The sequence below is a fragment of the Caretta caretta genome, chromosome 4, assembly GCF_965140235.1.
Source record: "Caretta caretta isolate rCarCar2 chromosome 4, rCarCar1.hap1, whole genome shotgun sequence".
In the NCBI taxonomy this organism is placed as follows: domain Eukaryota; kingdom Metazoa; phylum Chordata; order Testudines; family Cheloniidae; genus Caretta; species Caretta caretta.
The window spans coordinates 23,600,083-23,616,921 of record NC_134209.1 but is presented as its reverse complement, the minus strand read 5'-3'; the positions used below and the strand labels follow the sequence as shown (position 1 = coordinate 23,616,921).

At 40.3% G+C, this 16,839-nt stretch overlaps 1 protein-coding gene across 9 annotated transcripts in view; it reads left to right on the top strand.

Moving 5' to 3' along the window:
- Positions 1 to 16,839, top strand: part of RUFY3 (RUN and FYVE domain containing 3) — an 80,693-nt gene that overhangs the window by 56,165 nt on the left and 7,689 nt on the right. For 4 of the 9 annotated variants that reach the window (XM_048848997.2, XM_048848996.2, XM_048848998.2 and 1 more), the window contains 6 exons: positions 244 to 411; positions 1,991 to 2,088; positions 6,011 to 6,130; positions 9,246 to 9,369; positions 11,253 to 11,332; positions 15,364 to 15,391. In XM_048848997.2, coding sequence (XP_048704954.2) covers positions 244 to 411; positions 1,991 to 2,088; positions 6,011 to 6,130; positions 9,246 to 9,369; positions 11,253 to 11,332; positions 15,364 to 15,391 — 618 coding nt within the window. Of the gene's footprint in view, positions 1 to 243; positions 412 to 1,990; positions 2,089 to 3,681; positions 5,830 to 5,990; positions 6,131 to 9,245; positions 9,370 to 11,252; positions 11,333 to 15,363; positions 15,392 to 16,839 lie in introns of those variants that run through there. The other 5 variants (XM_048849001.2, XM_048849002.2, XM_048849004.2 and 2 more) reach the window with 3 other exon arrangements.

Below are 16,839 nucleotides of genomic sequence, written 5' to 3'. Positions count from 1 at the left end.
ACTTGAGCTTTCTGATTGGTTGCCAGTGAAGTCAGATACATAGCCGTAATACTTAGCTGTAATGGCATCTGTTTTCCTTAATTTAATTTCTAAATTCTATTTATAATGGCAATAAGATATTCGTAATGCAACATGATTAATAGTATGTGTTGATGGGGTGAAGGGCAGGGTGGATTATCACACATTAGTTCAGTCATGTTCTAGTCAGAAGACTGGTTATGAAACATAATGTGTGTGTTTCAGGATGTGGAAAAAGAACTAGAGGTGCAGATTGGAATGAGACAGGAGATGGAGCTGGCCATGAAGATGCTGGAAAAAGATGTTTGTGAGAAGCAGGATGCACTAGTGGCACTCAGGCAGCAACTAGATGATCTCAGGGCACTAAAGCATGAACTCTCCTTCAAGCTGCAGGTAGGGAAGGAAGCTAATGAAATGGTCCCTTTGTAGATATGGCATGTAGGAACCAACTAGACTTTCTTTCTTATCAGAAAGTCATTCATGAGGGAAGAAGAGGGTCACTTGTATACCTTTTCTTTTCGTCCTTGCTCCATCCTTCCCCATCTCTTAATCTCACTATGGATTCCATTTGATTCCTTCCACGCTCAGCCTGCCTTGAGGCTGACCTTTCTAACTGAGGAAAGCTGAACGTGACTTGGTCTGGAAGCAGTGGAGGCTGTAGAAAGTCAGTCTGTTCTTGGATCCTTCATGTCATCGTGTGGTTTGCCAGCACTACAAGGCTGGCTCAGACCTTTAAAAAATAAAAATAAAAAAAAAAGCTCACCAGATGTAGGGTCTTATGAGGAAAAAGCATCCCATGATATCTAAATACTTATCTGTTGAATAGTAAGACAATAATTTTCCCCTAATACATGGCTGTTTTGAGAGTTGTTTGGTAGCATGCTGCTGAGGCATCCTTACCCATCACCTGATATTGTTTTTGGAGCAGCTTGCATAGCTGCTCAGGGTTCAGTAGTTCCACTTGTGTTCCCTTGTTAACGTGCTAGAGACTGAGGAGATGGATCTTTTCCAACACTTATGGGAGATGGTGTGTGGGCAAGCTCCTTTTCTGCTGTATTTCACTTTTATTAGTGCAAATAACTATACAACAGTGTGTAATCTCCTTTCTCTAGACTGGAGCACATGTTTTAAGTAACTGTAGAAACAAGGAGGTCACAGCAACATTTTCAGAATCTGTAGCCTGTGGTTTTACTTCCTAATTTCATTTGCCAGTTTAGACTTGGGCTGCCCTCAGTCACGTCCTATATGAGGTTTCCTTTTGTGTTCTGTACTGTAACACACAGAGTATCACTTGCTATGGTATAATGATAAAATGAAATTATTTGTATGGGTTACCATGGACAGAGACTTTCAACATCATAGTCCTTATAACTTCTGCTTCTAGAGGACCGCCTGCAGCATAACCAAAGTCAGTTCTAAAGAAAAGCTTTAATGACCAAAACTAAAAGTAAACATATCACTGTAAAACCATTGTATTTATAAAAACAAAACCATGATAGTGTCTATCTAGTAAAATCTATTATTTTAATATATACAGTTCCACTTATCACTGAGATCCACTAGAACAGACTACTAAGACAAAACCAGACAGCTAATGCCCAGAGAAATAAGTATTCAACTTAATTTCAAAACCATAAACAGAATTAGCTGCCAGACGGTTGACAGTTCAGGCAACTGGCACTCTTGTGCCACACAATTGATGGTGTAATATTGATAGATACTACATCAATCCATACCATGTGGTTCAGGTATAATACTTTAATACATAAAATAAAATTGTTTGTTTACTTAGTCACTTACCAGGACATGGGGAAATGCTTGTCCACACTATTCATCTTTGCTTCCAATCTTTGCCCTTTGGATCACTCCTTCTTACATGTTTTAGCATCACCGATTCCATTTCATTTTCCAATGTAGTTTATTTCATATTTACCACTGCTTACTGAAGACATTAAGTAACTTTCCTTTCCAGAGTTCAGACCTGGGAGTGAAACAGAAGAGTGAATTAAACAGCCGTTTGGAGGAGAAGACAAATCAGATGGCTGCTACTATTAAACAGCTTGAACAAAGGTAAAAATGAAACTTTGTTGTTACAAAATATAAATGTGTCCCTGTGGTATGTGGTATACTTTTGAAGGTGCTAAAATTGCATATTTTTATATAAACTTGTTACATAGAGCTAAACAAATATGCCAGATAAGCTAAGTGCTATTCCTAAGAGTCCTTTATAGATATTTTTTTTGAAACGTTAATATTACCCAAGTTGCATTTAGTGGCCTAGGCCTGCTTTTAGCGAAGTCCATGGCAAAATTCCCACTGAATAGCATGGGAGCAGAACTGGGCATTACAACAAAGGGTCAAATCCTACTGCTCTTATTCACCTGAACAGTCCCATGGAAGTAAGTGGAACTATTCAGATGAATAAGGAGAGCAGGACTTGGCCCTAAAGCAGTAATTCCGTGATAGACTGGTAGCAAGGACATGTTTTGTGTGCTCAGGAAAATCCTCCATAAATGAGAACATCCTGCTAAAATATCAATTATTGTAGAAGCTTGTTTTATACACACAAACCGAGCATACACAGTGTATATATAAAAGCTAATTATGGGTGTCCTTGTCCGCACTGTTGAATGTGAAGATGTAACACTGGGTAATTAATTGCCTATTGCTAATTTAAATAGGCCTGTACAGCACCACTAACACTGTACAAATGGATGACTCTCAGAAGCATACAGTCTATATTAGACACAACATGGCAGGGATGGCAATACGGTAGTGGGGGGCATGAAGGACAAGGATTACAACAGTCACATCTGAAATATGCTTATGGGTACGTAAGACTCGAGTTCTGGTTTTGAAACTATTCTATATTAAAATTGGAACGTCCATCTCCATGAAAACTGAGACCCATGTTTGTTTCTGGGAGGTCTGAAGTGCAAGAAAGCACAGTTAAAGTACCTTGGTGGGTGGGAGTGGAGAGGACTGTTTCTGGCACTAGGAGCTGGCAGAGGTGGCGGATGGGAACCATATCCATTAGCGCCATGAGGACACATTCTCAAACACCTATCCTAGTGAGACAGTGCTGACAGCCCACTACCAACTCTCACATAATTGGGATGGATTCTGAGGTCAGACATAAAACCACTCCCAGAGGAGGGCCTCAGGGGATTGCATCCTTTTTCTTTAACATCTTTGGAGCTGAGCTTCTTATAGTTGCTTTCACAGAGGGTTCAGCTGGTGTGAACTGACTTCAAATGGAACTGTACTTATTTAGTCCAAAGTGTCTCCACCTATGCATCCATTCCCCTGTTATGATCCTGAATGATACGAGCGGGCACGAGAGGTGCATTTCCTAAAGATAAATGCTGTTTCATTTGGAAATAAAGTCAGAAGTAAGGGGAATAGTTAAGGTTTTTTTTATAATTATTACCTTATTCAGTTAAAGGATGATTATTGTAGAATGTGTAACTTTCATCAAACTCTTCTGAGGTGTTTTCTGTAGTCTTCTGAGTGGCTCTGAGCAATGTTTGCCTTTTCATAATGTATACAGACATATATTGAATGTACTACAATATCTGTTCAGTTAACTGATTTGAACTTCTTTTACTGTTTTTATTTTTTTTCCATTTCCCACACATCATCATTCTGACATTTTTCATATAGTGAAAAGGATTTGGTGAAACAGGCAAAAACCTTAAATAGTGCAGCAAACAAACTGATCCAGAAGCACCATTAGGCATTTTTGCAACTGGTCACCTCACAACTCTGACATCGAAACTTAGTTATGAGGGGAAAAACCTTAAGAATAGTTAAAAGCAACTGTTAAAATGTTAATTGTCATTTAAAGTTAATTAGGAATTTGCTGAATTTTTAAAACCTTTGGGCTTTTTTTTTTCAGAGATAGAAAATTGGTAGAAGCGCCCTAATTTGCCACATAAACTTTGTTAAACTACAGATGAGTTGGCCAATAAATACAGAAGGAAAGCTTAAGGAATGAGAGATTTGTGGCTCTGTACATACCTTTGATACGTACTGTATACAACACAAGTCTTCAACATGAATGGGTACTAGATGTGTGGTTCTGTGCCAATATCCGATTGGCCAGTTCTGGGGAAGCCAAACTAGTTTTCTCTAGTTATGAAGTAGACAAAGAAAATGTGTCCCTGGAAGTAGTTGAAAGTAGTTACGTGCATATTCCCAACCATTACCCTTTCACTTTTGTTCTTTGGGTTTAACAAATGGGCATTACATCTTAATATCTCATCACTATGAAGATCCAGTCCTCGTTAACCAAGACTGCTTGCAACAATTTTGTCTTAGTGACTTGGGGTGGGGAGGTAAATCAACCATAGATTCCTTTAAACTTCATGAAGACAGAATTGGTAACTAGACGTCTTAGAGTAACGTTACAGTAGAACCTCCTTATCTTTTCATTGCCTTCTACCTCTGCCATAATTCCCTCTAGAAATATACTGCAGTTCTTCCTAACTGAAGGAAGCTGAGGAGAGACCGTTGTTTTGTTGGTCTCTCCTCTTCCTAGAAAAGGAATAATTACACATTTTACAAAAATATTCTGCTCTTTATACGTTAGGATTAAAAAAAATGTGAGAGAGGAAGGAGTGGAACAAGTAGTTTTTTGCTGGCCAGTCCTTGTCTCGGAGTAACTAGCCTATAACAAATAAAACAAAATAGCAGACTTTCACTGTTACATTTGTTACCTTTGCTTCTAAGTTTCTGTTGCTTGGTACAAATAGGGAATTTGCTGAGAGTTCTGGCAAAATAATGAAAGACTAACTAAAGCTTAGAAATGGCTCTGAATAGGAAAAATAATCATAAGCTTAACGTCTCACTTCAAATTTTTTTAAAACTGTAGATTGGAATATTCTAAGTTAGTGTCCTCTTCCCTATGGTTGCAAGAGGTCACCATGCTGGTCCCATACAGGCTTTAGGGTGTAAATAATTCTATAAATACTTTGCTTCAAGAAATCAAGTTCGGGTTTTTTCTATGTTTAATAGTTTTTTGTCCTTGTGAATTGCCTGCAAAAATTCTGTCTCATGTAAATTTCCCACTCTGTCATGTAGAATAGGACTCCTTGACACATAGTGGGAGACTTATATGACTATCATGCAGCTGGAAAAATTTAATTCACACTGGACACACTTAAAAATCTGTGAGGCTTAATCTTGCCCTCCAGTACACAGGTGGGTATCGCCCCTTAGCTTGTAAAATTGATGACTGCACAATGGCAGACTTTATAAGACTCCCTGGAAAATAGCAACTAAGTATTTGAGGGTCGCTATTGAGTCACATGTCTGAAAACACAAAATTAACCTGTGACCTTTTATTCTGAACTTATTTGAATCATCTGCAGAATAAAAGCTTTCATTAGGGTACCCAAATGGCTAGTTAGGATTGTTACAACCCCCTTACCCCCACCAAATTCTTCTTGTGGACAATAAACTTTCTCCTATCACAGTAATGCTATAGTAGGATTGAAGACTTAAATATCTGGCAACTTGTCTAATATTTGATCCAGAGTATAGGTTGCTGTGATGTAAATGCATATGTGCTTAATCTGATGTGATGGTTGTGGAAGAGACCAGGAAAATGCACTAATTCTAAATATAGTAGATAACCTATGTTGCAAGTTCCAGTTACATATGTAAAGCTGAAATGTAACGTACATTAAAATAAAATTTGACTTAAAATTCTGTGTACTTGAGGTTTGCTTTGAATATGGATAAAATGTTTTATGTTTATCATCTAATAGCTGTAAACTGTAGTAATAGAATAAAAAACCTTGAAAATCAGAGTTTCTACTGCCTGGTTCACCTACATTTTGTCTTTCTTTAGAATATTTTCATCCTTCCCATTGTTTTACCATACAATTTGTTTTCCTTTTTTTGGGTTTATTTTTGTTTGTTTAAATTCAGTCTTCCTCCCCACCATGGCTTTTGTTTTTTATCACAAGTTCATGTGGCTCAAATCCAGATTGCGACAGGCAGAGAGAGAACGTCAGTCTGCCAAGGAGGACAACCGGCTCTTCAAGCTGGAATTTGGTGACAAGATCAACAGTCTTCAGATGGAAGTGGAACAGCTCACCAAACAGCGGTGAAGAGACCGTTTTCTAATGTATTTATTGGGTGTGCTTTCTCTGCCAGGTCAGAAATGTCTGGGAAAACCCATAGTAAATGGGGGAGTGTGTTTATTCTAGACAGGCGCAGAGTAACCTTAGAATGGGGAAGTGCTTCGATACGTTGTGGACCAAATTTTCAAATGTGGATATCTGAATTGCAAGTGCATTTTTGTTAAAACTTACCCCTTTTTTAAAGAAAATTACAAAATATGTAATCCGGAAACATGACAAGAATAATACAAGTCCCGTGCACCATCGAACGCTAAAAGAAGAAAAATCTTGTTACAAAAGCTGTCTGAGGAACACCCTGGGTGGAAATTAAATATAAAAAAGTTCTCCAGGCATTTAAAAGCTCATAAAGAGAGGCTGGCAGTGTGCAGTTCTGCTCTAATAATGTAATTTGTATTATAGAATATAAACTTTAGAGAGAGAATAGACAGCAAACAATGTGATTATTCATAATCAGGAATGCTAGAGCTATTGTATCATCTACAGTTTCCTCTTTTTCACCAGTAAGTAAATCTTCTGTTTTAGGAGACTGTGACAATAAATATCCTTGGGCACCAACCTAATAAATAAACCTGTATTTTTTTTTTAAATCCACAAACAGCCTTAGTTTTGTTGGGAACCAAAAAAAGACCTGAAAGTCCAGGACAGAAAACTCAGCATGAAAAACTGTCACATTCCTCTTCCAGAGTTGTCAGTTTACTAATATCAGGAAAATACAAACCCTTTTACCATGAAATAGAAGATGGCCTCTCATTTTGCATACACGATACATTCTCTGGCCCATGACAAGGTCACTATGAATCATCATTGGATAAAATATATTGTCTCCTAGTGCCTTCTGTGACCTCTTTCTCTTTAGCAGACACCTTAAGGCAAAAAGAAGTGTGAGGGACCTCAATAAAGTAAAGTGATACAAAACAAAATGTTTACAGTGGGGAGGAGGGTGTGAGGACTGATGGGGCTTTTATTAACGAATATATATAAGGTCTCATTTGTGCACACAAAGGACATCGCTATTCCCACAAGCACATCATTTTATGTGCCCACATTTGAAAATTTTGCCAATAGTATAATTAGACTGCATCCAACAGGATGAAAAATGCTAGTCTTTATGTCTTTACTGCTAACAATATTATCAGATGTAAAAGGGGTTTTAGGTTGTGTCTACGCACAGATGTCACACTGATTTAACTAAATTGGTTTAGAAATTAATTCAGCTAAATCAGTGCAAGCACCTTGTGTGGATACTCTTTTATCACTGTATTTATATTTATTTAGTTTTGATTTCTAAGTCAGTTTAGTTAATTTAAGTTCAAATTCTGTTGGTAGACAAGGCCCTTGAGATAGCTATATTGGTAGTAAACTGCTTCCTTGAACTGGATTGCCATATTAGGAAACTGTTTTTTGTTCTGATGAGTTTTCATACAATTTTACGAGTAAGACCACTCTGACTTGTATGGTATTGAGTGCATCAGTGGGCACCGATCCATGTCTCAAGTGTTTTTTCACCCAGTTCTATTCCCTGAGGTCCTGGATGTGGTCTGGAAGCTTTAGGCTGTTATGTGCTAGCTACACCTGTATTTGTAAAAACAACTGGAGAGGTATGGGCACTGTTGGTGGAAATAGGGCATGCTTTTTTTAAGGAGGACAGGATGCTGGTGTCTCTTCAGAGCGGTTGTTAGCCTCTTTCTCTAAAAATAATCCCTTGACATTGATTTCGTTACCTATTGCCCTTCACTTACCTTGACTTTTGGAGCCAGGTTTGTTCCCTACGGTATATTTTCCTGTTCTGCCCAGTGTATTTCTAAAAGTCCTGAGAGCGAGGATTTCCATCACTTACATTGAGTTCTTACCGATCTGCTCCGAGGGCTCTCTTGCAGTGTTCTGTAGTCTTCAGTTATCATTCCTCCTGTTCAATGAGGAGGTGAAGCTGCTGGGGAAGAAAGTGGGTGGGCTATGCTGCCATCAGTATGCTGACAACATGCAGCTCTACATCTCCTTTTATTGGTCCTAGACACCATGTTGTCACAGCTTTTCTAGTGCTTGGCCAAGACAGATTGGAATGAGAGCAAGATGAGATAAGACCAACCTGATTCTGATTGCTTGAGGAGGCAACCTGAGCGTATGGGAGGATCCCCATTTTTGAGGGTCTGCGGTTGTTCACTTCTGACTTCTCAGCTGGTGTCAGTGACCTAAAATGATCTCTTCCACCTGTGCTTCGGCTGCTGATTACAATTTATTTCTCCCCAATATGAACTCACTGCTATCACCCATATTTTTGTCACCTCCGCCTTGGTTTACAGCAATGCTGGAGGGCTAACCTTGGAACCCTCCGCAGCAGCTGGTGTGCAAATCAGTGGCCTGACCGCTGAGTGGGCTAGAAGGAGTGTATTACGGTAGATTTCAAGGTGCTGATACCTATCTATGGAACAGTATATTATCTCTGCTTCAGCGACCTGAGCTCACACCTCACCCCATTTAGTACCATGGCACTATGATCAGCTGATGTGCTCTTGCTTAACAGTCCCTAGACTCAAACACTCGGGATTTGCTGACAGGGTACTCAGCAGAGAACCCTCTGCTTGAGAACTCAGTTGCTCCGACACAATCTAATTTTAATCTTCAGCCATGGTGGAAAGCACCCCAGTTACAAAGGCTTTGTGTGAGGGGCAGGAGGGGAAGCTTCTTTAAGGATGTCCCTGGAAATTGGTTGAAGATGTTGCTTCTGATTTCATGCTGTTTTTATTGTGGCAGTTTGTATACTGTTGTTGGCAGTAGCATGTTAAAAATATGACACTATTTTAATTAAGGACCTGTAGATTTAATGAACAGGTGCATATTCCATACATCTAAACAAAATTAAGTTAGACTGTATTAGATCCAGAATTTAGATTCAGACTCTATGCATTGTGGGCTTGTTAAACATGCATTGGGATAATTTGTTCAGAGGTGTACGGTTCTGAAAATTCTGGTAATGGCAATTTCTTTGCTAAAAACATAAATCACCTTTTTAGTAGCTGTACATATTGCGTGCTGTAAAATCAGTTCATTTATCCACGATTCCCTCTTGTTATACTGTAGGGGCCAACTTGAACAAGAACTGAAACGGGAAAGAGACCGATGGTCACCAATCCACCAGGGCATCCAAGAAAACAAAATCACAGTAGCCCAAGGCAAGGGCTGCCAGAAGATGCAATTAAAAATGGTAATGTCACTGTTCACGTTTACATATGGTTTAATTTTAGCTACTGTCTCACCCTGAGCTTTGTGTGACTGCACATATGTGTTGCTGTTGTGCAGCAGTAGTAAAGGTATGAGGGTAGAAGTCAGGATACAAAAAGTTCATATAAATTTGTATTTAATTCACACACCATGAAATTGAAATTTTTCTTGATTATCAGCCTGAGATAGGTCTTTTTAAGAGCAACAAATTTAGCTGTACTATAAGAGTGTATCCCTCCCTCCCAGGTGTTGGACAGAATCTTGAAATTGATTGTGTTCATCAGCACTATTTACTAAAGAAAAATGCAGTATAAAAGATACTCTAATCACTACATCTCATTAAGAGTAAATCACTTTAAAATAATTTCACATTATCATAAGCAGGAAGTTACCATGCTGATTGAGAGAGAGTACAACTCAAGAAATGAAGCTGGCTTTTTAATGCATAAGAGCAGTATTTCAAAGTTGCAAGTTCTATTCTTGAAGAAAAAATTGGTTTTCATGTTAACTAAACTTGTCTTAAAACAACTTTGAAAATCTGATCTCTCGCTGTCTTGTTGTACATCATTAGACTTGGCTGTCTTCTGGGAAGTGTCAGGGAAAGAGCAGCTTTTCCTGAGACACAGCATAACTCTCAAGTATGAAGACAGTGAAATAGTACAGGGTATTTCTGTACTCTGCTAGATTTTTAAAAAAAGTGTTTTCAATGCTACTGGTTTAAAAAGAAAAAATTACTGAAGAACTAAAGAAGCCCTCCATGGAGAGAGCAGTACTACTGAAGTCTTGTGGGGAAACCCAGGGAAGATTAGCCACCTGAAAGAACAGGTGCTGCAATGTACATACAATGTGTCTTGATAACTTAATTGTCAAAAGTATTGTGTATATCAACAGCCGTTACGCTACGATAACAAAAGGTGTCAATGAAAATTTTATTGCAGCTGGCTCTCAAAACCTGCTGCTGTTTGATCTTTCCAAACAAAAGCAAGCTATTCAGCTGCAAGGCAAAAATAATTATTTTCTCTCGTTGTACATGTTTCGTTGCTTCAGGGTTTGATTTTCTTTTTCTGATGTGCCTTTTTCTTCATGGGATCACCCTCCTCCATTTATGTGTTGTTGTGGAACACTGACTAGGATGGGACATTCATGTCTTTGTTTTAGGAATAAATGGGATTAATTTACAGAAGTATCTATTTATGTAACCGATCTGCTCCTTTAATTGTGTCTCGTGGTCTATGGACGGTTTACTTTTATACAGGTATATTATTTTAACAGCAGTTTAATGCCCTGTCTAAGCTGTAGTTCAGATTTCTAGCAACTATCATAGGCATGGATAGTGCTGAGAAAGTTCTAACATGCTCCTACCCTCACTAATACAGATAGCAGTTTATTTTCTTAGTCGTGTTGAAAAGTAATGCTGCGTTTGGTTGGGGATTTGCCTTTGTCTCATTTATAGATTTATTTTGACAAATATCAAGTGATATTTACCCTCCCTGCTTCTGCTATATCAGTCCAGGTGGCTGGGTTATGCTTCCTCCTTCCCAGTTCAAAGAAGAAAAAAAAAAGTTAGATTACCTCTCTAAAAATCTGAAGCCAGCTTGGACATCTTTCAGGTTTTTTTTCTGCCCAGCAAGAGGAAGGCAAACAGCTAGTGTGCTTAGATTGGTGCTTGTGTACCACACTGGTGTGAGAGGTCAAAGGGTAGATTTTCAAAAGCACCCATGTGGTTTAGATACAGATCCCATTGGAAGTCAGTGGGACTTGTGTTCACTAAGTCATTTAAGCGGCCTTGGAAATCCCAGTCTAAATGCGTAAGAGTGCAGTTAGTAAAATACTCAAAAGACTCGTAAATATGTTTTCTTTTGACAGGATGGGAAGCAGAAAATCCAGGAAGAAAATGCCAGACTGGGAGAGCCTGGAAGAGGGGAAAATGCTGTTCTTCCAAACAAGTATGGAAAGATATCCCCTTTTTCTCACTTTCACAGTTCCTCCTCCTGTCTCTGTTCTTCTCTGCAATGTGAAAAGCAGTTTGTTATGCTCTCAGCTAAAGGTATCAATTACTGTGTTGGTGAGAATTTAGTTTTGTTGTGGGCTTACCCTTTTCTTTCGCTTAAAAAAAAAAAAAAAACAAAAACAAAAAATCCAACCCTCACTGAGAAACTTAGTCATTTTCTCTTGTCCTAAATAAAACAATATGCTAAAATCTTCTAAGTGAAGTTTAAACGTTTCTGATTGAAGTGAAGACACTTGTAATTTGAGATTTTAAAGTTCCAGGGTGGTATGATCTGCTCTTCTCAATTACACAGTAACCTGGAAGAGAAACAGGGATTCGCTTTTAAGTGTGGGAAGTTGGCATTTCAGGATTTTAGGAGAGGTTCTGGGGTTGGTGCACACAGGAGTTGGTGTACTTGAAGTTTCCTGTTTTAGAGGTTGTTTTGGGCTTCTTCAATTGTAGTCTGCCTCATACAAGGAGGTCACAATATGGTTTATTTCTCAAACTGTTGGAAAAGACTCCAGCATTGTCTTTCCCACTGTGCTTTTTGTGGGGTTCAGAGGTTTGTTAGGGGTGTGTAACACACTCAGGGACTTGTCGAGTACTGCAGTTCTACCAAACAAAGGTTTGCAACTGTCTTTGTGCCCACGGTTTGAGGTTCTCCACTGTGCCTACTTCACAGCACTGAGTCGGGACACAGATTCCATTGCCAGGCATCAGGTTTTCTTGCTCTGGAATGGGGGAGGTGATGAAGAGATTCCTGTTCCTCTCCCAGCTACCTCTGAGCCACCTGATCTATGGCTGTAATTCTTCATTTGGAGAACATTATCCCTTAGGCTGACTTTTAGGCCTTGGCAGGGTAGGAGCTCTGCGTTCACAAATCTGAAATTGCAGGGACATGCCCCTTTGGTACTAGTGCGTCAGGAAAAAAGCCCTGTTCTTGTATTCAACTTTGGTATAGTATAATGTTGAGGACCAAGAACAAGATGTATTGGAGCCTAAAGATTGTGTTTTTTAGAGGGGGGTGGCTGGGTGCGGGTTCTAGAGAGAAATGGCTTCTATAATAAAAATAAAATCCTTACAAACATACTAATGTAAAAATCTCATTCAGGTAAGAGTTTAGTTTTTTTAAATGTGCTAAAGTGAATTGAACATAACAGCAGAAAATAAGCCTATGTTGTTTTGGCTGGGTTTTTGTTTATCGGGAAGATTATTTTTAAAAAAACCTGGAGATGAGGTAAAGACTCGTGTTCAAATGGGTAGACATTTTAAATTCATATTTCTTGTAGTCGGGAACCAGGTCTATAATCTGGATTTTGTTCAAAGCATAGCAAAAGACACTTTTATATAATCCCTTCAAATATCACTTTTGAAAATAAATGCTGTGTGAGAGACAGGTTATTATAAACTACAGGGGACCTGAAAAGGATCTTTTTTTATTAATTGGGCTTTTGTGCCCTTTTTAGCTGCTTTATAGTATATAAAATAGCCTGGAAGGTTTTAAGATTTTTTTCCCCCCTCCTTATTTTTACTTGGAATATATCAGAAATATGAACTCCTGTCTTCCCTGGTTTTGCAGGAGGATTTATGGGGAGAATGTAAGAGGAAGAATATTGTAAGCTTTCATGTTAGTTGAAGTTGTGGGGATGTTGAACCTTTAACAAAGACTTCTTTTTTTCCAAAACGTTAATTAGTTATTGAAGCTAAAGAGATATTACCAAAAGCCATTTAACACAGTCTAACTAAACATCCCTTCCCCTCTCATTTCTTTGTTTTTGTTCTAGGCTCTTGTGGTGATGTTTCACTTGTTCTCATCATAGTCTTCCCAGATAGACACGATCTACATTTCTTATATAAAAATAATGCAGAGAAGAAAACATTTTTGGGGAGGGGAAAAAACTTTTTGGGTCTCCTTCATATGTCATAAAGGAGGGAAACAGCATGAGCCTAAGTGTGTATTTTTCTTATGCAGATCATCATTAATGTATATTAAATGCATGATGGTGTGGTTAAAGGTTATATTAGCATGAGTTTGGGATGGGCACCTGTCAAGGCTGAATCCCCACTCGGTCACTTTGAGTGCAGAAGGTGGGGGCCCGCAAGGATTATAAAAATTAATACGTGCTACTCCAGGCTTGTCTTAAACTCCCAAGGTTACAGCTTCTCTCTGACCTTGGCTTGGTAAATGCTGCCACCACCCAAATGCAAAACCCCTTTGAAACCAGAAAGGCGCACTTGGGAATTTCTTCCTGTGGGGTACCCTCAAGCCCTTTCACTGCCCCCCTCCAGAAAGAGCTGAGAAAGAGAAAAACAAAGGAAATCAGCTGTTGCCACCAGCTAATTCAGTGGTGGGCAAACTTTTTGGCCCGAGGGCCACATCGGGGTTGCAAAACTGTATGGAGGGCCGGGTAGGGAAGGCTGTGCCTCCCCAAAGAGCCTGGCCCCGGCCCCCTCCCACTTCCTGCCCCCTGGCTGCCCCCTTCAGAACTCCTGACCCATCCAACCCCCCTGCTCATTGTCCCGACTGCCACCTCCTGGGACGCCCCACCCCAAACCGCCCCCCCAGTACCCCAACCCAAGCCCCCCTGCTCCCTGTCCCCTGACTGCCCCCCCAACCCTTATCCACACCCCTGCCCCCCGGGACTCCCAAGCCTATCCAACACTCCCTGTCCCCGGACTGCCTAGACCCCTATCCACACCCCTGACTGGCCCCCCAGGACCCCAACCCCCCCGTCCCCTGACTGCCCCCTCCCCAAACCTCCGCCCCCTGCTCCCTACCCCCTGACTGCCCCTCGGGAGCCCCTGCCCCCCCCCGCCTTCCTGCCCCCTTACCATGCCATTCAGAGCAGCAGGAGCTTGCAGCCCTGCTGGAGCCAGCTGCGCTGCCCACATGGTGGCATGGCTGCGGGGCAGGGGGGACAGCAGGGGAGGCACCAGGGGCTAGCCTCCCCGGCCAGGAGCTCAAGGGCTGGGCAGGATGGTCCTGCGGGCTAGATGTGGCCTGCGAGCCGCAGTTTGCCCACCTCTGAGATAATTGAACAACATATGCACAAACCTCTTAGGGACACAAAAATCCAATCCTGTTCTTAAAAAAGGTAAATTTTATTTAAAAACAAAAAGAAAGAAAATACATCTGGAACTTAGGCTTTTGCTAGATTCTAAAAGAGGAATTCCAAAAAGTAAGCACCCAAACTAGCTTCCTTGGGGGTTTAGCTTAAAGGTTATAAGCAAACAAAAGCATCTGGGGTTAGCACAGAGGAGATCCACACGCCAAAATAAAGAAATAAACCTGATCACGTCTATCTAAACATTCCCTGTCCCAATAATTCCTTCTAGGTATGGAAGATAATTTTTCATACCTGGTTCAAACCTTACACAGCATTGCTGCTCCATGTCCCTGCAGCCCAGAGAGCACAACAGACAAAAAGGGAGAGTTTCTTTCCCAATTTTAAAAAGTTCTACCTTCCCATTGGCTCTTTTGGTCAGGTCCCACTTCCTTTTCTTTACCTGGGGGACTTTTTAACCCTTTACAGGTAAAGCAAGCAGAGAACAGCTACCAAGAGTGATTTTTCAACTAACTGTCTGGCTGGGTGTCCATAAAAGGGAGGTATTCCCTCCCCCCTTCATTTATCACAGTACCTGATGCTCAGGTTGCAAAGTGTAATTAACAACTTTGCCACTAATGTGTAAGGGGACCATCACACATTCATGCTGATAGGCTTTGACACCACAGCACCTAATTATGTATTCCCTAATACGTATTTGTTTATGAATGGTTTTACAGTTTGCAAGCATATGGAGTTCAAAATAGGTGTTTTTTATAAACCTCAAGAAATAACAAAAATGTGTAATAGTGTATTAAAAAAAAACCCACAAAAAAACAAGGAACGACTTCAGTGAGAATGGATCTGAGGCTCAAGCTATTTCCTTCTGGGAGATGTGGATAAAACGATACCTCTAACTTACCGTTTTCTTTTTTTATTGTAGGATACAGTCTGTCATACAAGAAGAGCAGGTTAGTATTTTTTCTGCTTATGTTGAAACATTAAAGTACAAATGTGATTGAAAAGTGTTATGTATTCACAATTTCTTCTTTAATCCATGCAACCTTAAAATCATAGAATCATAGATTAGGGTTGGAAGAGACCTCAAGAGGTCATCTAGGCCAACCCCCGCTCAAAGCAGGACCAACCCCAACTAAATCATCCCAGCCAGGGCTTTGTCAAGATATTCTGTATCAAAGTTGAGTCTTTTTCTACCCTCATGTAAATTGTGTGCCTGGTAAAGCACAGTTAGGATCAGAAAATTGATTATGAAAATGACATTAAAGTTTCATATTCTGTCTGCATCAGTGTCTTCAGTGTCCGTCAGGACCTGTTTACAATTAGAAAGATGGTTTGGTTTGAAACGCATGCGCACCGACAGCTCCCAGGCTTGCAGACTCGTTCGTTCTGGGCTCTGAATGTCAAGCTGTGTTCTTCCTGGTTCATGCATCATTGCCAGGGCTAAAGATTCTACAACTGGAATTCAGTTGGCAATGGTGTTTGTGCATTGTTGCCTGAAGCCAACTCACTCGTCCATGCAGTTTCCACTCTGCAAGGTTTAAGTATTTTCTTCTGGGACAGTAAAATACGATCTGTTAACACGCTCGGAGCAGAAATCTTGAATAAGAGAGTGCCATTTTATAGTCACTTTTCTGATCATAAACATGCCTTAAAGCTAATAGAACAGTAGAAGTCACTGCAAATACTTCAGCCCTGTAATGGTAGCCTTAGATGTTATGAATGAGGGACTTCTAAAAATGTTTGAACTGACAGGAAAAAAGTTAATTAAAAATGTGAAATAAATGCCACAAGGTAGCTCGGTTGTAGGATAAGCATCAGTTATAGAGATCTAGTACAAGTGTGTGTGTCATGTGCATATGGATAAGTGGAAAGCAAAAGAAAGTGAAGCAAAACAAATACGACTAGGATGCCCAGTATCAGAGGGGTAGCCCTGTTCGTCTGGATCTGTAAAAGCGGCAAAGAGTTCTATGGCACCTGATAGACTAACAGACGTATTGGAGCATAAGCTTTCGTGGGTGAATACCCACTTTGTAGGATGCAAAGCTTATGCTCCAATAGGTCTGTTAGTCTATCAGGTGCCACAGGACTCTTTACTACTAGGATGTGTAACTGTCAACTGAATTGAGCTGGTAAGGATTTCCATGTTGGGAACCAGATCCTCCCACAGCCCTGGCATTCTCCGAGTGCAGAGAAACAGTCAGCGCAAAGGTTGGGCAGAGAGGCTGCAGCCTGAGCACCAGCGAACTAGACTAGACAGAAGAATGGCTTCTTTACACTTTGCATTAATTTGTGGAAAGCGCTCCGACATCTTTGCAATGAGTGTGGTGCAAATGCAGAGAGTGACTGAGTGTGTGTGTGTCTCCCCGACCCATCTGCACAAGTGCTCAATGACCTGTCT